General features: G+C 43.1%; 1 protein-coding gene across 5 annotated transcripts in view; it reads right to left on the bottom strand.

The window, feature by feature from the left end:
* LOC135200158 (palmitoyltransferase ZDHHC18-like) overlaps nucleotides 1-26,521 on the bottom strand; it is a 98,491-nt gene that overhangs the window by 25,448 nt on the left and 46,522 nt on the right. For 4 of the 5 annotated variants that reach the window (XR_010311219.1, XM_064228513.1, XM_064228511.1 and 1 more), the window contains exon 9: nucleotides 24,514-24,700. Coding sequence is in view for 4 of the 5 variants with exons in the window: in XM_064228513.1 (XP_064084583.1) it covers nucleotides 24,514-24,700 (187 nt within the window). In the remaining variant the exon portion in view is untranslated. Of the gene's footprint in view, nucleotides 1-16,939; nucleotides 17,035-24,513; nucleotides 24,701-26,521 lie in introns of those variants that run through there. The other variant, XM_064228514.1, reaches the window with a different exon arrangement.

Genomic DNA, 26,521 nt, shown 5'->3' on the forward strand with positions numbered 1-26,521 from the left:
CACCTTTCTTTGCAGTAAATTTTACATGTGCTGCGGGTTTGTTCTTTGCATGTGTGCATCCTGTTGGGAGTAGTGATAAAGATGTACTATGCACTATATTCCCTTCTGTGTGCTTTTTGCTATTGTACTAGTATACTTTTGGGAAATTCGCCATACCAAATTCCTTTTTGGCAGCGAAGAATCTGGAAATCTTCCTTAGGCTAGGAAATGGTGTGTAAGCAGAGGTAAGTGTTTGCACTTTTGTTTACCAGGGGTCTTCACCATGACTCACCTTATGTACCAAGGGTCACCTGAGAAGGCTTGTAATATTCTCATGTCTTCCCTGGATGAGAACTCCATTTCCTGTGCCCATCTTGTAGGAGCCACAGTGTTCATCTCAAAATGTTGCAACTGTAAGAAAAACGGTCAGTGGATCAGTTGTTTGCTTTGCTCATTATTCTTTGGTTTCTGGGCAGGTCACTGTCTCTCCAACAGCTCCAATGAAGTCAGGTCTTGCTGGATGGTGCTGCAGTAGTTCGAGGTCTCCTCCCCCAACACCGTCTTGTCCATGCCATGGGCTAGAAAGCACAGGTGCTCAATGGATTCCCCTAATCCCATGATATACCAACTTTACTCATATGCAGGACTCATCTCCTGTGTAGATCTCAATACCTGATGAGTCACCTGAAACTCCAGAAAAAATATATTCCATCTATAGTTGCTTCACTTGCTGGCACTCCTTTGCTCTTGGAGTTTGTTTTATCTAAAAGGATGCTGTTGACACCTCTTGTTGCCACATTGCAGGTCAATGTCAGGTTGCCTCTACTTCCCCAGCTCTCCCTGCACCAACTGTTACTCCCATGTTACCTGTCTCCTGCAGCTCTTATTCCTCATCCCCTCCACATGTTGACACTGAGGTGCCTTGTGCACCGAGTGCTTTTTCTTGTATCTTCCACTCTGTGACAGCTAGCTTATCCTGCTTTGCCCTGACTTGAGGACCCTCCTTGCTAGATGCCATCTAATGATTCCATCTGTCCCATGCCTTGTGGCTTCAGAAGTATGATTAATTTCCTCTGTGTGGGTTTCTGAAGCATTTTAGATCTGTTGAGTCATCATCTCTCTTTCCTATCAGAGGTTCTGAGCACTGTCATCATCCCAAAACACTTTGTGTAGCAGCAAGTGCTGACCACTGCTGTGGGCAAAAGCACTATCCTTCCCCCTTTTCACTTCCCTAGGGGTTTGCTTCTCGTTCTCTTGTTGGCTGGAATGGGAGTTCTTCACATCATCAGGGGAACAGTTCCTGTGATTCATTTTCTGAATACTATGCTTCATATCCTACCATGTTAATGATAAATTCCCAGTTGGTGGATTAGGCTCTGAGTTAGCCCATAGGTCTATCATCTTGTTTACTTGCAGTTAAGTGACACTTCACCAAGTAGGTGCTTGCCCTCACCTGAGTCAGTGAGTTCCTTGGCAAATGTTTACTACCCTCAGTTCCTGAATTCAGGCCACCCTTGGCAAATCAACTATCAAGTCTTACCATCCAGGCACAAGGCTGTGCTCTGAACAAGGGTGTCTCCATCAAGCTGAAGAAGGGACCATCAAAGAAATTTCCCCCACAACAGTCTGTGATTTTAAAGTTGCCTCTGTTGTTCTGAAGGCTTTAGGAGATTGGCAGCTGATCTAAGACCTTGGCCAGCTGAACGAGCTTGTTTGCTTTCTTTCCAGAGGAAAATTACAGACACTTACGCAAATGATTTGGAATGGTACGTACTTTCCAACTTCTTTGGGGCTGATGGACATGCACTTCCGTATTTCCATTTATCCTGCATCCTTTGCTGTGTGTGGCAGGAAAAAATGTTCAAAAGAACTCTGCTCTGGAAGTCAGTTCTTCTGAGCATTCACTTGATAAGTGGCCGGTCAAGATGCCATAGTAAAAGGACTTCTCTTGCCACCTGATCAGTCTCCACAAACTCCAGAAGGCCTGTTGTTGACTATTAAGTGAGGGCTAAGAAACCCACCTGCTGGATCATCAGGCAGACAGCTATTGGTTGTTCAAGGAAACCAGCCATTATTGAATCTTTCTGGAGTTTAAGAATGTCTTCCTTGACCTCCAAGAATTTATATAATTCTCATCAGAAAGTTAAATCAGGGTGATACCTGACAATACAAGCACCGTCATCTAACACTAGAACCAAGGCATTTATTTGGAGTTTTACACGTCACCAGACAGTGGAGATTTTCACTTGGATAGAAGAGTACTGCATCTCAATTTATGCCAAGCATTTGAAAAGAGGACGCCAATGCCTTCAGATGGAACTGTCAAAGGCGTCCATCAAAAGTTTTTTGTTAACCTGGATATATGCAGGGTCCTTTGGCAAATGTGGACTTGTTTAGTGCTCACTGTACATGTTTTGTCCTCTTTACAAGTTATATGCTAGATCAACAATACCTCCTACTCAGAATTTAGTCTTGGGTGTAGCACAGCATATCTAGGCCTCCCTAGGCCTTGTTAGGATCTCTCTCTTAGATTACACCCATGTAATAGCTCTTGCCTTCTCCAAGTCTGTTAGCCCCGGCCTTCGCCAAACATGTTAGTGAACTCTGTATAAAGTGAGGTTCTCATTCTCATGACTGGTCATCAGTTTGATTTACTGAAATTCTGAGCAACAACTTTTATCTCAGATTTCATGGTGGCTTCCTTTGTGATTCTGGTTGTCAAAATGATAACCTCCTCTTTTGTCCAGTGAATACAGGCAGTTCATGGTTATTGGCGAACTGGTTTTAAGGCGGTTGTCTAGCACCATAAAACTGGCGATTTATGCCGCCATAATGGGCCAAGTTCTGGTTATTGGTGCCTTATGGTACTATAAGGCACCAATAATAGAGTTATAGCGCCATAACATACCTAACAGAGGCACCATAAGGGTGCTTATAGTGCCAATAACTGGGAGCAGAACCCCCCCACCCCACCCCACAATAACCGGGGACCACCTGTATAATTCTTTTAAACTTTTTCTCAACATGAGACATCTGAGGTCTTTGATCTCCAAGTGCACAATCTCCTTTTGCCTCCAATTTGTTTTTGGTCATTCAGAAGTATCAGTCCTTGTGCCTCATGCTGCTGGTGAGTTTGTTTGTTTGTTTGGTTTGTATGGTGTTTTTACGTTGCATGGAACCAGTGGTTATTCAGCAACGGGACCAACGGCTTTACATGACTTCCGAACCACGTCGAGATGAACTTCTATCACCAGAAATTCACATCTCTCACTCATCAATGGAATGGCCGAGAATCGAACCCGCGACCACCGAGGTGAGAAGCAAACACCAAACCAACCATGCCACTGAGGCGCTTGCTGCTGGTGATTGTCTGGTCAACAAATAAAAATTGGTGTTTTCCTGCCATAATGATCCCAATTACCAACTAACAAAAGGAACGCTTTCCTTGGCCATCCATGTCCTTTGGGATGGCAGACTTCTGATCACACTATCTTCCCTCTCAGTCACTCTAGTCTTCTTTCTACATGGTTTTGTCCTCTCTTGCAAATAACAGTTCATGCATTACACTATTATTTTAAGGGGTTGTAAAGATATATTTTCCTAGCATATGACATTTTGAATACAAATCCATCAATCATATGGGTGGTCCCTCCTGTCTCTCCTCACACCCTTACTTTATGGTATATCTGGTTCTATTGCATGGAGGAAAGACAACATATGATTAACGGGTTTGTATGTAAAATTGGTTTTGTGCTATAAACAACCTTTTTGCCTTTCAATCCAATTCAGGGCATTTGGGTCTACGTATACTACCCTACCATAGCCCTGGTTATTTTGTTAAGACTTTTATTACTACTACCACTACTACAGTGGTCCCTCCATATTCGCGGGGGATATGTACCAGACCCCCCCACATATAGTTAGAACCCACAAATAGTTGGAACCCCTATAAAAATGGTTAAAATGGCCTGTTTTGTTAGTTAAAACTCAGGAAAAACCCACTAAAAATTTTAATACCTAAATAGTTTTATTACAAAAAGTGCATTTTATGACAGAATTGATAAAAAAGAATCAAGGAATTTGTGGATATTTCTCAGAAAAATACTGCAAATAGGCGAATTTTCCGCGAATAATGGGGGACACGTTCCAGAGAGAAATCCGCGAATGTGTGAGTCCGCGAATAAGGGGGGCCCCACTGTACTACTACACTACTACTACCTCTACTATTCAATCTCCATGAAGTATTACTGCTTGTGGAATACACACAACTTTTGCCGTTTCAAGTGCCTCTCCTCCTCTTAACTCCCTTCTCCAACACCATAGCCTTCACTGACATGGTCTTCATTAATATATTTTGCATTGGCATCAGTTAACCAGTTAACATCTCAAAAGTCAAGGTAGTCTTTGCCATTTTTTCTTCCTTTTCTTGTCTTTCTTGTAAGACAAATTTCTTTGACATATGACTATCATTCATACAGTACCTCTTGTGGTTCAGCCCTTATTTGGTTTATTTTCTTGCCAGGTTGCCAGGCGTCTTTCCCCAAACACTGATTTATCATAGCATTTTCTTTAGGATTTCAGTATTGAATCATTTTACTTTCTAAACTTCATAAGAAAACATTCAAGTATCTTTCATCCCATCTCTCCCTGGTAGTTTCATCACCTCTGTTCTTGTCCATTATGTCATCTGAATTCCTCTATGCATCTTTCTGATTCTCATCAAGATTTCCATGGCTCCCCCAACCTTGGATGCATGTAAAGCACCCGACTAACCTAATTATCAAGAGCTTGGCTACAGTATTTTCCTCATCTATACATAACATTAAGAAGTGCAACAAGGGCCATTCTGCATCCAACTTTTCTCATTCATCCAGGATTTATTTTTCTCATTCCATTATGACTCAGTTTTCCTAATAGTAGGGCTCAATGACTTGCAAACCCAAGTGTCTCCCCAGCTTGCTTTTGATCAGTCTATCAATCCAAGAACCCCAGCCACTAGTGTCAATGACAGTAACAGATGTTATTGCTGACTGACTGCATACAATCAGGAAGGAAATAATTACTTTCCTTCAAACTGAAAGTCTACTGAAAGGTGCCCTATTGTTTGTTTGTATGATGTTTTTACGTTGCATGGAATCAGCAGTTATTCAGCAACAGGACCAATGGCTTTACGTGACTTCCGAACCATGTCAAGAGTGAACCTCTATCACCAGAAATACACATCTCTCACTCCTCAATGGAATGATCGAGAATCGAACTCACGACCACTGAGGTGGGACGCCAACACCATACCAACTACGCCACTGAGGCGCTGAAAAGTGCCCTAGATCGCCGATGTGTTGGTCTGGTCGCCTGTCTGTTCCCTGCATATTTTTCTCTCTTAGGAGCTCTTTGTTTTCAGCTAAGCAATTGATTACACCTTTTCTTCATCATTCTAAGCTCCATTCATTCCCCAACCCCCTCTTCAGAGACACTTTCTCCTCCTACTGAGAAACAAAATGGGAAGGATTTTTGGTTACATTTTCAACCTCAACAATAGTTCTCTTCTTGCTGATCATGACAAGAAGGTCTCTACATTTACAATGTTCTGGAAATAAATCAAAGTATAACTAAAAATTGCCTCCTACCACTTCACAACCCTATTCCTATTCTATATTTTCATTGAAGAATATTGTTGCTGTGACAGAATGCCCCAGGAGCTTACAAAAGACACAATCCAAAGAAACAAGCCTGTAGCTAGATAAAATTTTTGAAACGGCTCATAGTTTTAACTTATTTCCTCAGCTTGAGTTTGGCATGACTGTTAAATAACTTAAAGCATTTTTTCTCCTTTCTGTTTCATTCCAGACATGGCCTGCTTCCTAGGAATAGCCCCTACCACACCTTGGTCTTTTCTTGGATGGCTCAGAGGAGATATAAAGAAACAGTTACAAAATAACATTTGTGAATCATATTTTATATCACCCATATTACTTTTTGTATTTTAAGAAAGTGACAAATATTTAGATATACATAGGAAAATTAATAATTTTCACCAGTTCACTGATTGTTGGAATCTGAATCTTTGGTAATAACTGAAATGGGTAAAGATACTTCTTAGATGTCAGAAAATATTACCAAACCAAAATCTCAGAATACTCAAACTTTCAGAAAAGAATAGGAAAGCATTGTAAGAGTCGCAACTATTAAAAGTTCAAAATTAAGATGCCTGCAAAGGCATTCCACAGTTACCTAGGGGAGTTTCATTTGTCAGAAGCTAATCATTCAAATTTGATTCTCACATAACTCATATCAAAAACTGCATTATCATATTTTGTTTTGTTTCAGGGTGCATGCACTTCAAATCTGATCCATCATGATAAAAAAAATTGAGTTCAACAAAGATAACCAACAAAAATTCCATATTCATTTGAAAGCTGAGGATAATTTAAGTCTTGCATAAAAATTACGACAATATACTAATAAGTGGATAGATTTCTTATCAATTACATTTGCTTCACAAGATGATCCCATCAAGAGAATATCGAAATAAAATGATTTAAGTGGAAAATTCTAAGTATAACTGCATGAATATTAACAGAAAAACATTCAGATGTAAAATGTTCTATACCAAAGACATAAGAATTCAATGAGACAAATACTTCATAAATCAACTGCATGGTACCAAGATGGGAAAGTCACTGTTTATTTTCTCCCTCTTTTACTTTTCCTCATATACCTGCAAATATATTTTTAATGCGGGAACACCACATCAGCTTTGATGTCAGATGATAACAGAAAATAATACATAGTTTTTTTCAGTACTATACTACAGGCTAAAGAGGTGGGTTCGTGGAAAATAAAAATAATAAAGATATTAATTTGGGTGAGTACTTAATTCTAGTGCAAACTTAATTTTTGAGAGTTCGAGCAACAAGATGCAATTAGTATATTTCTTGTTTGTGCCAATTTTGTCTCTAATGGTATATACTGTGCTCAAGTAAGGCCACGAGGTGTGGCTTTATAGATAGGAGGAGGAAGATTCTCTAAGTTACACATTCAACTTTGAATTCTAGCTAAAAGTCAAGGATATGTGCTGGCCCTTTGTAAAACAAAGACTTTTTAGTGAAATGAAAAAGAAATCGTATATTTAATGTTGGTGCTTGGGACAGGAACTTTTGCTAACAGCAATTGGTCAGGACTTATGTGCAGCCTAGAAGAAATAAAATACCATAAAGATGTTCTTTCTAAATTCACTGCAGTCTAACCCCAAGGATGAATAGATGGTATTTATGGTCACAGCCCTGCTGGCACTGGGGCAAACCAAGACAGATCTTAGGTTCAACTAAAATTTTGTTACAGCTTCCATCAAACTAACTTGGAAATTACAGTATTTGATGAAAAGTATAAAAATAATGTTTGAAAAGGCTTCACACCTGATACAACATTTCATTTTTAAAAATTATAGCAATTATCTCTAGCAATGACTTACGAAAATTATAGGTACTGCCCATGAACCCAGTGGTTAGTGGGTGGTATTCATTACCTTATATAGTTATGTGGCAGAAAGTTTACAGTATGTTCATTATCAGAAACATAACATTTAAGAAAAACACTGAAGCACTCAGCTGATGTAAACTATATTAGCAACAGCTACGCACACCGTGAGTGACCTTTGGTAACTAAATACTACACTGGTCTATTAAAAGAAACTATGAAAAATGGTTATGGCCATTAAACATTAAATGAATTTATACATTTTATACTTCAGGATTTTTGTTTTGGGTGCACATCGCATTGTTTACCTCCTCTGTTAATTCTTTCTGTAAATGTAATAATGATTTTGATAGTCCTTTTATAATTGCAAGACCAAGCCATGCTCCTTTGAACTCTTGTGCATCTATTTCAATGACTAAAGTTACGATTTGTCCAAAGGCCTTCATCAAAGCTGCAGTTTGACCCATCTGGTTTTTACTTTGCTCTTCCTTCATCTTCTTTATTTCTTTAAGTGCATTTCATAATATTACTACTGTATTGAGTTACACTAATATTTTCTCATTGTATCCAAAGACATAACAATTTGTCGAAAATTGTATTTTTCCTAAATATACAAACCTGAGGTCCTTTAACAATAGGAATGTAACTTGCGGCAGCTGGAACCGATCGTAAGCTTCGAACAAGGGAGTTCGGTAGTTAACTGCTTGTCCGACAGTCAGTGCATGGCGCGACTGGGAGGTGAAGAATCACTTTGCTTTAGGCCCAGGAAAAAACAGAGTGAGGGGTGGCATGAGGTGGGACTATGTGTAAAGGACCTCAGGTTTGTATAGTTAGTTAAAATACAATTTTCGACAAATTGTTATTTGTTCCGATACGTAATACAAACCATCGGTCCTTTAACAATAGGAAGACACTTCTTGGTGGGTGGAATCTAAGTCAATGAACAGACTGGTGTTCGTCCAACCTTGGTTCCCTACCTGGTCGTAAGAGCAGAGGGAGGGATCCTAGCCTCTGCCCAATGATTGGGGTATGTACCGCAGGATCAATGGTCAGACCTCTGGACCCAAGTTATAAGACGGAGGCCAGAGTACCTTTTAAAACTAGCAAGCAAGAACTTGTTCCTATTGCAAGAGCCAATATGAAGTCATGGGTTGTCTCTTGTTGGCTTCCACTCCCCCCCCTTTGTTGGGGGGGAGTGGTGGATAAATGCTCCTATCCCTAATGAAAGGGATAGGATGGAGCTCAGTCGGGTAGCTTACCTGCATCGGCCTCCTGTTCCAGCGTAGTGACGACCGCGGCCCTCTGCCCACAGGTAGAGGGGGAGAAAAAGATGAGGAAGAGAAGCCAGTCATACTCATTCACTCATCCATTCATGCAGTCACACAAGGATGCGATGCTTTTCTGTCCGCTCGGGTGCTGGGTAAGCTACACAACCTGTTGAGCAGCCACCACGGGTCCCAAGGAAAAAGTGTCCAAGGACCTGTGGGCAATATCCCGAAGGCAGAAGGAGGTGAAGGTGGTCTGGTTGGCCCAGACCCCTGCCTTCAGGACCTGCGCCACGGAGAAGTTCTTGCGGAACGCAAGGGAAGGACCAATACCTCTGACTTCATGGGCTCTTGGACGAAGGGTACGGATGTCATCGCTACCATCAGCTTCGTACGCCCTCCTGATCACCTCACGCAGCCAGAAAGAAAGTGTGTTCTTGGATACTTCTTTCTTGGTCACCCGGTGCTAACGAAGAGGCGTCGACACTCAGGCCTGAGGTGCCGAGTTCTCTTCAGATAGCGCCGTAGCGCCCTCACAGGACAAAGCAGCATCTCATCCGCATCGTTGTCGGTGACGTCCTTTAGGGAGGGGATTGTGAATGACTCAAACTAGTCGTCAGGGACTGAAGAATTCTCAGTCTTCGCTACGAAGTTTGGGACGAAATCGAGCATCACAGATCCCCATCCCATGGAATGCTTGACGTTGAAGGATAGACCATGAAGTTCCCCTACTCTCTTCGCCGATGAGCAAGAAGAGGGTCTTGAGGGTCAGATCCCTGTCTGACGACTCTCGGAGTGGCTCGAAGGACTTCGAGTCATGACTCCTGAGGACGAGAGTCAGACTCCTGAGGACGAGAGTCACATCCCACCCCGGGGCCCGAGTTCCCTGGGTGGGCAAGACCTCTCGAAGCTCCTCATCAGAAGGGAGATCTCGAACGAGTTCGAGATATCCACTCCCCTCAGTTTCAGGACTACGGCCAAGGCAGCCCTGTATCCTTTGACTGTGGGGACGGAGAGGAGCTTCTCTCGGCGAAGAAAAATGAGGAAATCCACTACCTGCTGAAGAGTGGCTTTGAAGAGGAGATAGACCCCGTCTACGACACCAACCACAGAAGACGGCCCACTTTCCCTGGTACACAGCTGCAGAGGACTGTCTGATATACCCAGCCATCTCTATTGCTACTTGGCGAGAAAAGCCTCTCGCTCACAAGAGATGGTGGATAACAGCCAGCCGTGAAGACGAAGGGACTGGACTGACTGGTGGTACCGTTCTACATGTGGCTGGCAGAGGAGGTTGTGCCAAGGGGGAATCTCTCTTGGTGCTTCCGCGAGCAGAGCCAGCAGGTCCGGATACCAAATGGCATGAGGCCATTCGGGAGCCACCAGGATCATCCGGAGATTCAGGGTGACCAGCGCTCTCCTGATCACCTTGCGAATCAGACAGAACGGGGGGAAGGCGTAGGCGAAGAGGTTGTCCCACGGGTGTTGAAGAGCGTCCTTTGTAGCTGTCCATGGGTCAGGCACGGCCGAGTAGAAAACCTGAAGTTTCCTGTGCCGGGTGGCGAACAGATCTACGACTGGACGCCCCCATAGGTTGAAGAGCCTTTCCACCACGTCTGGGTGTAGGGACCATTCGGTCCCTATCACCTGATCCCGACGGCTGAGCTTGTCTGCTACTACATTCCTCTTGCCTGGAATGTAGCGGGCTGACAGCTCTACTGAGTGAGCCACGGCCCACTCGTGCACCTGCAACGTCAACTGGCGCAACGGGAGGGACACTAGGCCCCCCTGTTTGTTGGCGTATGCCACTACTGTGGTGTTGTTGCATATAAACACCACCGAGTGTCCCATCAGACGGTCCTGGAACTCTTGGAGAGCGAGAAACGCTGCCTTGAGCTCCAGTGCGTTGATGTGAAGGTGCTTGTCGTGATGATCCCACACGCCTGCGGTCAGCAACTCCTCCAGGTGTGCGCCCCATCCCTCGGTTGACGCGTCTGAAAACAGCAACATCTCTGGGGGGGGGGGGTGAGTGAGTGCGGAGAGGCACTCCCCGTATGAGGTTCCTGTCATCCAGCCACCAGGATAGGTCCTGCCTCACCTCCTCCGTGAGGGACACGGGGAAGTATGGTGGGTCTCTTGCCTGTGACCAACTCTCCTTTAGCCTCCACTGGAGAGACCGCAGGTGAAGACGCCCGTGAGGGACTAACTTCTCGAGTGACGACAGGTGGCCGATCACGACCTGCCACTGCTGAGCTGGCTGTTCCTGCCGAGACAGGAACTGGTCGGCTGCCTCCCTGAATCTGCTGATCCGCGAGTCTGCGGGGAAGACTCGCCCTGCTACCATATCGATCAGCATACCAAGGTACTTCAACCTCTGTTTGGGCTCGAGATTGGACTTCTCAAAGTTTACCACGATCCCCAGATTGCAGCAGAACTCGAGGAGCCGATCCCTGTCCCGTAGCAACTGCGAGCGGGAGCTCACCAGGACTAACCAGTCGTCGAGATACCTCAGAAAACGTATACCTAACGAGTGGGCCCAAGCAGACACCAGAGTGAACACTCACGTGAACACCTGTGGGGTGGTTGAGAGACCAAAGCAAAGTGCCCTGAATTGGTACACCGTCCTGTCGAGGATGAAGCGGAGGTACTTCCTGGAGGATTGATGAACGGGTATCTGGAAACACGCATCCTTCAAGTCCACCGAAAGCATGAAGTTGTTCTCCCTGATGGAGTCGAGCACGGAGCGTGCTGTCTCCATCGTGGCCCGAGACTGGCGAACGAATCGGTTCAGGGGAGAGAGATCTATCACTGGGCGCCAGCCCCCCGAAGACTTCTCCACCAGGAAAAGACAGCTGTAGAAGCCCGGTGACCGATCCCTGACGATCTCCACAGCTCCTTTGCTCAGCATGGCTTGGACTTCTTGCCGAAGTGCTACGTCCTTGGATGAACCGGAAACGTAAGTCTAAAGGTGGACCGGGTTGGAGGTGAGGGGTGGCCAAGACTTGAAGGGTAGTAGATACCCCTCCCGAAGGAAGTCTACTATCCAGGTCTCTGCTCTGTAGCACTGCCATGTTGCCCAATGGCTCGCCAGACAACCCCCCAACTTCCAGCAGCAGGTGAGGGGGAACACCATCCCTAGCGTTTCCCACCTCTCTTCGACTTCTTCCCAGCTCCCCCTCGTGAGAAGGAGGGCTGGTGACGGTCGCTCCTTGAAGAAGTCGAAGGCAGAATCTTTCCTCTGGGCTTCGACGATGCGATCGTCTTGGCCGCAGAGGAAGCACTAGCCAAACTCTTGGGCTTGGCTGCAGTAGCTCAAGGCTGCCCAGCCGCCTTCGAGACTGCCTGGTGGACTAGACGGTCACTGTCATCAGTGCGCCGTTGTTCCACCGTAGCGTCCACCATCTCTCCTGGGAAGAGAGAGGAGGAACTCCGCACCGGTCCGTTGCAAGACCCAGAGCCGCCTCGCGCCCAGCCGCCCTGGTCACTCGGGTGAGGACTGCGTCCCTACGCCAAAGAACCAGGTTGGTCCACAGGTTTGCCGTCTGGTGGGCTAGGATGGCTCTGCCTCCAGACTGGCACAGTCTCCTGAAAGCAGGGTCCCCTTCAGGAGTGATGTTTCCCGAGGAGGCCGCAACCTTAGACACTGTGAGGGACCACAGGTCTAGCCAGGAGACTGCTTGGAATGCTACCATGGCGGTCGATTCCAAGGCAAGTGCCTCTTGCTGCGAGAACCTGCTGCAGAGACACCGGGTTAATCTGTTTGGGCGGCAGAGGGTCCTCCGATGGCAGGTAGAATCTCCTCTGTCGCAGTAGAGGCGGGGAAGTAGTTTGGATGACCTGCCAGACCGTAGTGTCCACCTGGCCCAGCACCGAGTCAGCCAGAGCAGATCGCGGTAGACCCACCGTCGTCCTGGGTTCCTTCTTAGGACCCCAGAACGACTCGAGCCTGGACGTAGGCTCAGCAGGCGGGAGCTGCGATCCTTCCCCAAGGTCTTGCTGACGAATCAGCGCAATAACCTCAGGAAACGACCTCTGGATCTCGGGAGTGACTGCGTCTTGCAGAGACAGACCCTCAAGTCCCTCCAGCAAGAACGCCTCCCGAGATCCTCCTCCTTCAGAAGGAGGAACCGCAACAGACCCTTCCCGGTCTCCTCCGGCCACTTGTGCGTACGATCTGGTCGGTCCTAAGACCGTGCCGGGTTCGTAGGGCATCGTGGTGGGACCGTGAAGAGCGCGCTCCCCATGATCACTCCGGTTCGCCTTGCTCTTCCCTGCGTAACCCGAGGAAGTTGAAGGGATTGGAGAGGAAGACCTGATGCTCCCCCTTCGCCCATCGGCAAGACCGGTGTGCTTATGGGGCTGCAGGCGATCGCCTGGAGGCCTGGTCACGCGGCTCTCCGGGGGAGAGCTGCAGGCCTGGTCGCGCGGCTCTCCGGGGAAGAGCGGCTGAACCGAGAACAGCGACTCCGGTCCCGAGCGTCAGAAGAGCTGCTGCTGGTCCCCCTACCTGTCCGGTCCCGGTGGGAGCAGCGGCCAGGGGACCAGCAGAGTCCGCTGTCGCGGTGAGAGCGGGGCCTGTCCTTACGGCGTGTCGTGCCCCCGGCGACCGAGGGGACCTCTTCCTTGCCTCAGCCCACGGCCAGTCTGGGACCATCGCGTCAACCCTGGGTACCAGGGGATCGCCACGAGAGCGATCGCTGGTCTGGCGGGAATCACCTGAGCGGCTCTCACCAGTCTTCCGCTCTATGCCTCAGTCCTGGCGCCGAGCGAACTTGGAAGCCTGAGCCTTGGCTGCACGGTCACCCGCGGGCGTCCATATACCCGGTACCTCTCGCGAACGAGAGGCCGAGACGGAAATTGATGTAGCGGCAGAGCCCCTAGCACCAGGTGAGGAGGTACCGGTGTTAGCCAGTACCCCTCTAGTCCCCGTCTTCTTCTTTCTTGCGGAAGGAGAGACGGGCCCCGCTCCTGAAGGAGCGGGAGGACCAACGGAAGACCCCCCGTCACACCGGAGTGAGACGGGCCCTTAGAAGTTCCCGAAGGAGACTTCTTAGGGGGGAGGAGGCAGCCTCCTTCTTCCTTGGCTGTGAAGCCTTGGAGGTCGAAGGGGAAGAGGCGGCAGCAGACTTTGACAAAGAATACGATGAAGACGACGATGACACCTTCCTCCTCCTCCTCTTCTTCTTCGTCAGCTTCCTCAGGACAGTCGTCAGGTCGTCCATCCAGGAAGGAGCCGGGGCAGTTGCCGAAGCAACACGGCCCGGCTGCACCTGCAACTGGAGCAGCAACACCACAGGCAGGAACGACATCAGCAGGGGTTGGTCCAGGAACGGCAGGTAGCGGGGCAGCGGGTAGCGAAATCCTGGGCACTGGCGGCAGATCTAGGGGTGAGCTCTTGGGGCACCGGAAGTCAGGGGCTGAGGCGAGAGCGGCGAACCCGGGTGGCGGTGTCATGACCCTCCTCGGTACGCCTGGTAGCGGCGCCTGTACAGCAGCTGAAGGAGTTACCATGGTCACTGTGTTGACTACAGACCAGATGAGAAGGGACAGCATACCCCGGAGTCGACACGGTGGTGGTAGTGGTGGTTACCGGACCGTGGGTTACCGGTCTGGAGCCACTCGCCAGGTGATACAACAGCCCCCGAACACTCGGTGTCCCCTGGAGTCCCAGCGAGAACCAAACCTGACCAAGGTCGTCACCCGCGGCAGGCAAACCTGAAGAGGCAAAGGTCGGGTTAGTAGGCGGGGTTCCCCCACGCCCGGGGGGCGGGGGGGCTGGGGACAAGTCCCACCCCGAGCGAGCGGAAGACCCCAAGTACAACTGGGTGTCGGGGTACCTCGCCCCCTCCTCCACACTCAACCGATCAAGCGAAGAGAAGGAGCGAGAAACACCCCCCCGAAGTGGAAGGAGCCATATGTGGGAGCTGAGACAGAGGGAGGAAAGAAGACGACGTGTCCGTGACCAAGGGAGGACCCTCTGATGACTCCCTGGCAGGCTTACGTTGTTTCTTCCTCCCCTCGTATCACGCCCACTGCTCCTCAAACCACAAACAACACAAATCACAAGGCTCAGTGCGAGAGCATTCGCGCCCCCGACACCGAGCACATAAATCATGAGGATCTACCTCGACAAAGGAGCGGAAGGCCCCACACTTACGGCCCTCCACACCAGGGCACAGTCTGCGGCTGATGGGGGGGCGTGGGGAACTCTCCAGCTCACAAGAATCCATAATGACAGAATAATTACAAAAATCACAAGTACTTACTGGATTTTCACACAAGCACACTAGAAATAGAAGACAAACCAAAGTTTTAAAGGTACGAAGCATGCGACGATGGCGGCCAGAGAGAAGTGAAGAACACATCTGTCACCCAGCGCAGTCGAAAGCAAAGTGAATCTTCACCTCCCAGTCACGCGGTGCGCTGACTGTCAGACAAGCAGTTAACTACCAAACTCCCTTGTTCGAAGCTTACGACCGGTTCCAGCTGCCGCAAGTTACATTCCTATTGTTAAAGGACCGATGGTTTGTATTATGTATCGGAACAAAAGTATTTTCTGTTGTATTCTTAAGTACTGTGGTGTAATTGCCTGTTTATTTTTTTATTTTGAATCTCTTCTACCTCTTTCATGTGTCAAGATAGTGTATGAAAGATACATCAATCCCCCAGACTGTGCTACAGAACATAATTATGGTCAAGTTTTTTAAGTAAAGGATGTATTTAATCAATTGATTCGCAACCACCTCTCAGGTATGTTCTTAATATGTCCAAATGAGAGAAAAATCACTACCAGAGCATAAGCACTAACAGTAATGAAGAAACCCAGGACTGCAAATGTAAGTCCTAGTGGTTCTTTACTACATCCCTTAGTATCAGTTGCATTGCTTTCTTTCATTTTCAACCTTTTTTCTCTTTTTCTCCAACTAGCTGTTCAATTTCCTCAAGGTTACTGTGTTTCAATTGTCATCTTTATTTTTTGAACAATGCCTTTTTAGCAACCCCCCACTGTTCTGATCCTTTATTAAGGCAAGTACACTGGAACATACTAACTAAAAAATGTCCCACTTTATGTGATACTTCCCAAAAGTCAAACTGTTAATGTCTAAAGCCTGCACAGGTCAATTCACTATCATCTATGTATCATAGTAAAAATTCATCTACAGCCTTGGAATCAGATAGTAAACAGTAACCTAAAGATCTTCAGGTGTGTCATTTTTTTGTACAAAGCAAGATGTTCTAGTATGTAATTTCTATGTACAAAGCAAAACACCATACTAAGTGTTCTGGCCATCCTAACAGTCTCCCACAAAAGGAAATAGGATAAATATCTTAAGCTGGTGCTTTATACGTATATGTATATGTGCATAATTATACAAAAAGAATTGTAAAAAATTTTCTGAAAAGAACTGTATCCAAAAGATGATATTGGCTACACTAATCTAAACAAGAAATTTTGTTAAAATGAGAAATAACTCAAACATTTTGGATTTTTTCAGTATACAATATAAAGCATTCTTATAAGTAGCCTACTTACAGTCCTTCAACCATCTTTTGAATACAGGAACTAAAAATACTGGATGTTATTGATGGAAAGTAATAAATAGCTACCCACTTCATATAACTAACAAGAACTTAATATTAATCCCAACCTTCTCTTCACTAATAGTCTTTTATAATCAAAATTAAGTTTCACCTAACAAAAAAAAAGTCTCAACTTCACATAGTATTTGAACTTTTAGATTCTGTCTCTAGTATATAGGTGAAAGTAAACACATTCAATCTTCCTACTATTAACAAAAGAAAGACAAAATCAATAAAACTACATCACCTCCAAAATACTGACCCTACACACGCATACAACAACCTGATAGTTTTGAAGCTTCTAGGGCAACTGGAATGAATTTTTAAGTAATTGAGCTCATTATTTTGGACATTTCATAAAATATTAAACTTACTCCAAGATAACTAGTACTTTGATTGCTAAAAACCTAAACTCAATGACTCACCCAAAAACTTAAAAATATATTGTTAAAAAAAATATGACTCTCTGCTCATCCGTGTCACTAACTGGCTTTGCACTATCGCTTAACTGGTCTTGTAAGCCAATTGCTATTTTTACTTCTCCATCAATAGCTCTCAGAAAACCATTCTCTTATAACTGTAGTCTAAAGGGTGTTGTGAGGGAGATGTATAAGATCCTGACCACGAAGCCTTTAGGCAATTACCGTCGCTTAGTAGAGGATGTAGTTGGGTGATTCTGAGTACCATGTAAGGCGTTGCTTCCGGGGCTCTACTTGAAAGCTCCTGATGTAGCCTGAGTCACGCATGACACCCATACAAAGTACAAAAGGATGGAATGATTATCATCATGAAAGTTTGGGGGATGTTACCCAGCTAAGCAATACAACCTTGCAAACTTCAATGACCTTAACAACTGACTACATAATATCTGGTTTTCCAGGGTGATTTACCAATACATCCAACAGTGAGTGTGTGGAGTTTGATGTATAGTAGCAGTCAGGCAAGAGAAGGTTCGGGTTGTGTTCTGTGTTTACGGAAAAGTTACGGAAAAAAAGTGTAGCAAAAATGTCAAGGATACCAAATACTGGAGTGTGAATGAATGACACAGAAGTTCAGCAGTTGCAAAGATGAATCCTAGACATGGTTAAAGTTAAGTTCATACTTTCACCAAAAGAAAAAAAAAATTCGAAAAATATTCTCTGGGTACAATTAGTTAACATTATGTGGTCAGACATTACAAAGAAGCATGGCTGATAATTTTTCACATTTAAAACACTTTTCTATACGTATAAACAAATAATGATAAAAAAAAAAATTTCCATGGTAATAGTACCTACCAGAAGCACCAACTCATTGAATGAAATAAGAAACCCCTCCACACATGACAGGCCACTTCATTGTGCTACAAAGTGACATTAACTTCTGCAGCCATGATTAAATTACCTCCTGTGCAATCCTAATTTGAAGAGTGCGGGGAAGGGAGGATGGCAAGGATAATCATTATTAATGAGTTTGCATAAAAACCTGTTTTGCTAAAAAACCATTGTTTGATTTTACTAACCCATTAATTATAAATAACCTGAATTATAATTTAGGAAGGATGAAGCAGATGAGCCCTTCATAAGAAAGGTAAACTAAGTTACATTAGTTTAATTCAACCAAGACAGATGGTGAGATGGCATAAAAAAAAACCTTAAAATCACAGGTGTTTCGGTAAATGGATGTGTAACGGGAGAAACAACCCTTAGTCCCCTAACCAAGGACAACAGGTGAAAAGGCTGGTACTCCAGGAAAGATGTGCTTCTATGTATTCCAGATTATGAAAAATGAAGTCATGAGCATGAAGCAAGTAGTACATGGCCTGCCATAATGACAGGTCCCAGTGCACTATATCCATTAAGAGAATCATAAGTAACATCACCTAAGCAAATTCCAGCAAATATATCATGAAAGTAAGGCAGAATATTTCAAGTTACACTTGATCCTTGAACTTTGAGAATTATCAATGAAAGAATGAATCATAAAACTTACACTCTAAAGCCAACCACTGGACCACTTCCAGCCATTCAGTTTGTACTTAAGATGGTGAAAAGGAGTGGGAGAGGTTGGACAACAAGATAAAGAGGTCCAGAAACCAAATGAGATAAAGTACAGGGACTTACACAATTAATAGTGATGTCAGATAGCAATATGGAAAAAACGGATTTGAAGGAATGCTGCAAACAAACTTTAGTTATGGCTATCGTGCACATTAAGATGTGCACCGAGTGTTTGTCAGAAACAGTAAGCAATAACTGTAGCAGAGCACATCCAAACCCAGGGTTCTGCACCAATGGACTCAAAATACTCACCAGAACTTCTTAAAGAGACAAACCCAAACATGAAGAGGGGAGATCAGAGGGGACAGCAGGACTTCAACACTGGGATCACCTACCTGGGATTTAAAATCAAACTTGCCTCAGCCTCCATAACAAAACAACAAATTGGGGCTACATAGCTCGAAAGCAGATCAGTGCTGTGATGAATATGGGTGAGACCTCTGAGGGATGTAGTGGGCTCCTGACAATATGTATCAGATCTGTGGTATTGTCTAGAGGGAATCCTCTGGTAAGGAAACTTGGGCCATGTAGAGCAGATGAGAAAGAAAAGATTCTTGCACTTAAATTATCATGGCCTGGTGGCAATAGAGATGAGTTTCTCCCCTAATTCATGGAAATAAGTCTTCCAGGAAGAGATCAGGATCTATGGGACAAGGGAAACATCATGACTGAGCAAGAAAAGAAAGCTGGAAAGGTCCTGCAAAGCAGTATTTCCTTAATCTTTTTTTTTTTTTTGCTAATATGCAGCACATGTAGCACACAAATAATAAATCAAAACACAGTTGAGAGTAAAGGCAGCCAACAAGACATAACTTGATCCTTAGTAGAAAGCAAATTACTGCTAGTGCTATTCTAAACAGGCCATGCTTTCATGGCAAAACTACTCTCATGTCTCCACTTTAAAAGCTATCAAATGAGCTAGGACAAACCTACAGGAGGTGGAATCCCTAGCAAAAACTTTCAGTTAAAAGAAGGGAGCTGAGCTAGTGAAGGGTAGTGCTTGGGTCACTAATCAGAAAGAGGAATGTCCAGAGCCTAATCATTATGCTGTACCACTAGACCTATGACACACCAAGTAACGGAAAACATCCTCATGGATGGAAATGAGGTAGGTACCTAACAGAAGCTCCAAGGTCTTGGAGCTCAATACCTTTTTATGTCAAGGATAGCAGTCACAGAAGCTTCATATATAGGTCTGGTGGGATGGTCACTGTCCAAGACTCCTAAATCCTCCATGGTTTCTTCAACCAAGCCTACTACAGGCAATACACTACTCTTAGCTGAGTCAAATCTATCTTTCTTGGCAGTTTAAGAGAACCAGGTTGAATGGAACAGGATCAAAACCCAAAGGGCAATGGGCAAGGAAGTGAGCAGAAGCTGCCCTCATTGAAGGGTGAGGTGGAGACTTGGAAGAAGTATAAAACAAGTCACTCAAAGATGCAGAGGACGAGACTACTGCATCTTTGAGTAGCAGCAAAGACAGAACTAGTGGAAGCTTGAAAAGTGTGACATGCATTCATCAGAGAAGGCTCCCTTGGATAAAGTCAAGTCTGGGGGACTGTGCAGCCTCTTGATGGACTGGTCTAGGTTGGCAAAAACTATTGGCTCAGGAAATTAAAGTCTCCTGATACAGAAATGAAGAAATTTCTTGGAGGAGATTGAAGATTATACTCTTTGGTAATGGGGTCTCAAAGGAATGTCAGAGGAAGAGGCCCACTTACAGATGAATATCATACAGAAAAGGAGAAACCTGTATTGGTGAAGCAGCAGAAATATGCTGTGTAGAGACCAAAGACAAATTAAAGTGAGTTTACACAGAAACATCTGCAGGTGGGGGCACACAGGCTAAAGCTGATGACGTGGTATACAATAACATAGATGAGGTAGTCGGCAAGAATTATGACAAGGGTGAGAGTACCTAAGCACCAAAGGCCCCAAGGGTTGCAGCAGCCAAATTACATAGGGGTAGGCACGTAAACAGTCAAGGATACAGGATCAGATGAGTAAGCAAAGAATAACTGAATACATGGAAGCAGTTGAGGTGTTAATGAACAGTCCAGTAAATGGAGGGAGTTAAATGCATAAGAGTACATGCATGAGAGCACTCAAGTATGAACAGTCCCGTAAATGGAGACAATCAAATGCATGATGAGAGCACTCAAGTATGAACAGTCCAGTAAACGGAGGCAGTCAGATGCATGAAAGCACTCAAGTACACCAACAGAAAAAAAGAACACAAGTGAAAATGAGGGAGGCAAGGAAATCAAGTATGCATGACCAAAACAGTACATACTTGAGTCACGATGTTACATGGAAGAGTGCACAAAGTCACAGAAGAAAGAGCCAGACCCAAGGAAGCTGCAGCTAAAAAAAGCAGACACTTCCGACAGTGAGACTGCAAGAGGAGGGGGTGGAATGGTGTGGTGAGCCATGAGGGTGCAGTCAACTTCTTCATGGAAGAAGATTGTCCTTAGTGCTAAGATGAAACCTTTGTCTAGAGCTTACCCAGCAGCTCATCAACAGACCAAATTAAGTCCAGCAAAGACAAGGGGTATTGCAGAAGGAAAAAGCTAAACAAGAAAATCAAAGGCAGACCCTGCAGGGGTGACAAATAATGAGACTAGAAGGTCTCTCTTGTGGGTGACTGGGATTTCCCTGACAAGTATTAAGAGACTTGAGAGAATCCACAGTGCTAATGCTTATTGCTCTTCATGATAAGGGGGACTAGCTATTTTGCTGTTCAAAAATCATAAAAAACTATTGGACATTCATTGTTGAAACTTCATAGTACGTATATAAATACCACACACTATATTGTACATTTTATGTATGAGTCTAACTGTCCAGAGATATGACGTCATAATGTTATATTTACTATTTTCATTGTAGCACCCTCAATACTTCATCAATATAAAGGAATTGTGAATAGTTCGAAAATGTCTAAATGCTTCATCATAAAAAGTTTTCCTTAATTATTTAAATGCTGTGCGTATATTGTGGCCACATTATTATGCAAGTCTGTGTGATGTCATAAAATATTCAGTTATAGCACATTTATATTAATTTTCTTTTTATATTTGTTAATATCTGAATGTGACCATTACATTGTCAAATCAACATCAACAGAAAGCCAGTTTCAATAAAATAAAGGAAATATTTGATTTCTATGAATAACTGATTGTTTGTTATTATTATTATTATTATTATTATTATTATTATTATTATTATTATTATAAAGGGTTAGTTTATCCAACCTCTGAGCCTAATATAGGCTCTTCTCGGGCTGGTTTTCAGGAATTAATCCTGAAAAAAAATTAGATTCTATTTAGATGACAGGTTTTACTTAGGAACATGCTGATTCTATGAAATAAGAAATCTTTGCCTTCAGCAACAATGCCTTTTAATGTTGTGTTTTGAAAATATAAGCTGCTTTGATGGTTCCAAATTGGACAATCAACTAAAAAGTGTTGGACAGTCATTGGTGTTTGGCATGCACTACATTTCATTGGGTCTGAATGTGGATTTGACATCAAATGACTATGTGAAAATCTAGTATGGCCTATACTTAGTCTTGTTAATATAACTTCTTTAGCTCTTTCTCTTTTAGATGATGACATCCATGAATTAACTTCACTTTTTATATTTCTTAGTTTGTTTTTAGTTGGCACTGATGTCCAATCTGTTTGCCAGTCTTGATAAAGGTTACCCAGTCTGACACTGAGGCATGTGTCATTGTTGATGGAATAGTGCAAGCTAATTCGGCAGCTGTATCTGCTCTTTCGTTTCCTTCAATTCTCACATGTGCTGGAATCCAACATATTCTTATTCATAGCCCTCACTGAATTAGTTGATGTATTTTTACTTGGATTTCTTGTACAAGGCAACTTGGAGACTTTTACTTGTTTATAGCATCTACAGCACTTCCTGAGTCACTGAAAATTATGGTGGAAATTGGTCTCTTCTCACATATTATGTCCAGTGCTATTTGTATGGCTGTGAGTTCTGCAGTGTACACTGATGATATTGGGGGAAGATTTATTTTAATTCATTTATCTTTTGAGAATGCTGAAGCTCCCACTCCAGTGTTATTTTTTGATCCATCTGTATAGCTCATAAGTTGATCTCCCTTTCTTCTGATGTGCTCCAACACATGTTGGCGGTACATCTCTGTGTTTGCCATAGTTCTTCTTAGAAGATATAATATGATGTGAATTCATTAAATATTTGGTTCTTTGTGGGAAAGAGCTAGCACTATGGTTTCCAAATCTTTTATTATAATTCAGAAAACAGGTAGCAGCGGGAGATGTTCCTGCTTGAGGGGACGCATAGTTATTGAGTTGCGGTGATGTTTTAGGGGTAATATACCTGCTTCTACTAACAAGAAGTTTATAGGGGATGATTGAAATTCTCCCGCGCACAAATGTATTCCTTCATGATACTTTACATTCTTCTCTGCATAAGTACAGTGAGGCAGAATTCATAAGTAACTCCCAAAGGCAAACACAAGGAGAATAATACCCTAATAAAGTTATAACAAAAAGTATGACAAATGAACCACTGAACAGTAGGCCATTAAATAAAAAAATCATGAAATCACAACTTGAGCAGATAAACAAAAGCTATCGTTAAAATGATGGGGAAAAGTGAAAAAATTTGCCGAGTAAACAAACCATCCTCAAAGAGGTTAGTCAAGGGTTATACTAGATAGCCAATAACACAAAGCAAAGAGAATCCCAACTAGAATTACATACTGATAAGTAAACTAGACTTGAAAATTAATTCAATTTACAGCAAACCTCTCAAACTTACTGAACTGGCACTGAAAACAAAGAGATTAGTTTTCAAAGTTATTCCGAGGAACAAAACGGGGCATAACACCAAGAGAATTAAGGTGATACAAACGAATGAAGTAATGGTGAAAAATGGTTAACTTTGAATGGCACAGCACAAAAATAGCAAAGATATTACAGTGATCTTGGGAAGCCAGGCAACACATCCAAATGCTACCAAGATGAACAGAAGAATGAGTAATGTTGTTTTGCAGGAAACGGAGCCAGCTGGCACATGAATGGTAGTTTCTCCTTTCAGACCTTGTTGGCGTCTTTGGGTGCATTTGGCACAGAATACTGTAGAGCACTTATTCTGAGGGGTTTGTAACTAGTACACATTACCATATGCTTTCTCTATTACCTTAGTACAACTATTATTGCAAACTACATCACTCAAAAGTACTGAAAAAATAATACTCAAGTCCATGATGACCCAAAGATACATCTGACAATTTTCCAGAAGTCTGGTCAGATATTCATTTCCAACCTTCACCTAGAATGTAGTTTGTTAAGGCAATTATTTTCAAGGGTTTGCCATGCAAACCATAACATACAAATGAAATTATTACAGATATAAAATTTCACTGACAAGCTGGCATGGTTCCCCAAATAACTCATCTCTTATGACAAACTACTTACACAGCATCTATATCCATAAAACTTCTGAAAACAATTTACAACATAATCTTTAAATTAAGGTTTCCAACATAAAGGTTAAAATTTGAAACATTGTGTATCACTCTATTACAACCCAAAACCTATTCTTGGAAAGAATTCATAATAAACAGGAAAGCTTATTATAATCAAATTCTTAAAAGAATGAATCCATCAACAGTCCCTGTCCTTGCAATTATGAATGTTATTGACACAATATAAGAATTCAATCCAGGGTTGCAAAATTAGAACATCATTGCCATTATCAAAACCTCCAAATGGCATTTCTTGAGAGGAAAAAATAAAAGACCTCTTTGCAGAGATAGAGACCTTGGCAACAATGTAAGAGCTCAAAACTCAAGAAGACCAATTCTTTGGGCTATACAGCACACACTTACCTTCAACGGAAATCCATTGCCTTCTCCGACACCTTTGCTTAACATAAATTTATCAATCATAAATTTACCAATTCAAAAGAAAACAATGATGGTACTGTAGCTATAAGAAAAGTGGTTAAATCTGTCAATAAAAAATTAGTACCCAGATGAAACAAAAAACAGGGTATACATGACTATGACAATGGAGCTCAACTCTTTCATAAAAGGAAATAGGAAAAAGGAAAGGATATGGAGAAAGTGGCCAGTTAAAAGAGAGAAGCAATGGATAGCTTTTTAAAGTTCACAAACTCACCATTTATAGATTGTGTAGACACAGACTTCTTCTTTAGGGACCCAACCATTGCCCCATTGGCAGTCCCTACTCCGCCTCCATTATTTGTGACACTTACATTATTGCCCCCTATTGTGGGTACCCCACTTGCACTAGTTGGACTTCCAGCTGGCCCTTCAGTACTGGGACATTGTGGAACCATGCCATTCTGAAATACAGTTCAACAAGAAATAATAAATACCTAAGTTGGCCTCATGAATGAAAAAAATAAAACATGGTCTAAAATACTTTATAAAATATAGTACCTTAATTATTTCTCACCAGACAGCATATATATTCCCTTCACCTTTTGTGACTTTCCATGTTCAAGGACTAATGAAGAATCAAACCTGAGAGCACAAACTGTTGTTGAACACCCACTTGAAAAGTTATGGCTTCCAAAAGACAATGGATACCTAATAAACAACTTAATTCAATAATGACTTGACTTGTAAGTACAATATTATTAAGGTCTTTAGGCTAATATACAAGAGCTTTCCTACAATAATATGATGAAGGTTTTATTAGCTACTGAACTATGCCAGACAATTACATATTCGCCAAACTTCAGATTAGAAAGCTAATTAGGTGATTTATCTCAACCACTGAGTAAATATTCTCAAGTCTTACAGGGGTACTCACCCATAATAGAAATAGAAATTTTCATAATAAAATTCATTATTTGGATACTTACTTACTGTTAAAGTTAAATATATCTCTGCAGCAATTAGGCGAGTCAGCATTTTAAAAATAAAATTGAATGGCTGCCCGGATGACTATCTAGTTTGCCTGTTCTCCATCAGGTGTGTTTTGAATGTTTTAGCTCTCATTAGAATTCTCCTTGACAGCCCACTAAGTTGTGGGGAGGCTGGGTGGGGTCTACTTTAACAGTAGTTAAGTATCCAAATAATAAATGTTATTACAAAAATTTATATTTGAGATGAATCTTATTTGCTATTAAAGTAATCCGATTCCCACATTAAGTGAAGGACGGTGGGTAGTGCAGCTAGACAAAAACCCGCTCAGCCAATCAAGCTAAAGGTTTCTTGCATGAAACCCAAACATTCTTACCTGATCTGGAATCCTTTCTAGATTTTACTACCACCAGAAGTTGGATTCCATTCAGGGAGCAAGGCTCTCATACATGTGCAGCAAAGAGCAGCCTTGAGGAGAAAACCACTTTGATTCAGCCAGAATGATTGAGAAGCAGCATGAGGTGACCACTGTTCCCAAGTCTAAAAGCCCAACGAAACGAGTCATTTACAATAAATACCTTTATGATATAAAGGTACGCACCAATAAAAAATTTTTACTTTCAATCTCCCTAAAATATTAAAGCATGGGATTTAAACAATAGAGCCTAAAAGATTGCTCTTTCTTCGATTCAGGAAAAGACTACCCACTACTAGTAGCTCATTAAGGGCTTTACCGTTTTCAAAGTAGTGAGCGGGTAAAAACCCAAATTAAATTTCACTTCTACTGCGCCACATCAATCCTATCATGAAGCAACAAATTGACATAACACTAAATGAAGTTGCAACTGCTACTGCTACTCACATTATGAATGTTTACATTCAATAAAGGTACACAATATGGAGCTACTTCTACTGCACTAGCCTAATAAAACAAATCACTGAGGACCTTGTGTTCTTTGCCAAAGACGTTCTAAGTTTCTAAAAACACAAAACAAAAAGTTGACTTTGCCTCTTCCAGGCTTAACCTTCAACAAATACATTCTAGGTTTTCTAAAACCACAAAACAAAAAGTTAACTCTGCCTCCTCCAGGCTTAATCATTGGCAAAGACAGCTAAGTTTTCTAAATCCACAAAACAAAATGTAAACTTTGCCTCTTCCAGGTTTAACCTTTGATAAAGATTTTCTAGGTTTCTAAAAGGATAACTACCTCTTCCAGACTTAACCTATCTGATTAAGTTTTAATTGCCCCAACAGGACAGAGAAGCATTTCCTCTTCTTCCCCACTAAAGAGGTT

The sequence above is a fragment of the Macrobrachium nipponense genome, chromosome 26 (genome assembly GCF_015104395.2).
Source record: "Macrobrachium nipponense isolate FS-2020 chromosome 26, ASM1510439v2, whole genome shotgun sequence".
NCBI classification, from domain to species: Eukaryota; Metazoa; Arthropoda; class Malacostraca; order Decapoda; family Palaemonidae; genus Macrobrachium; species Macrobrachium nipponense.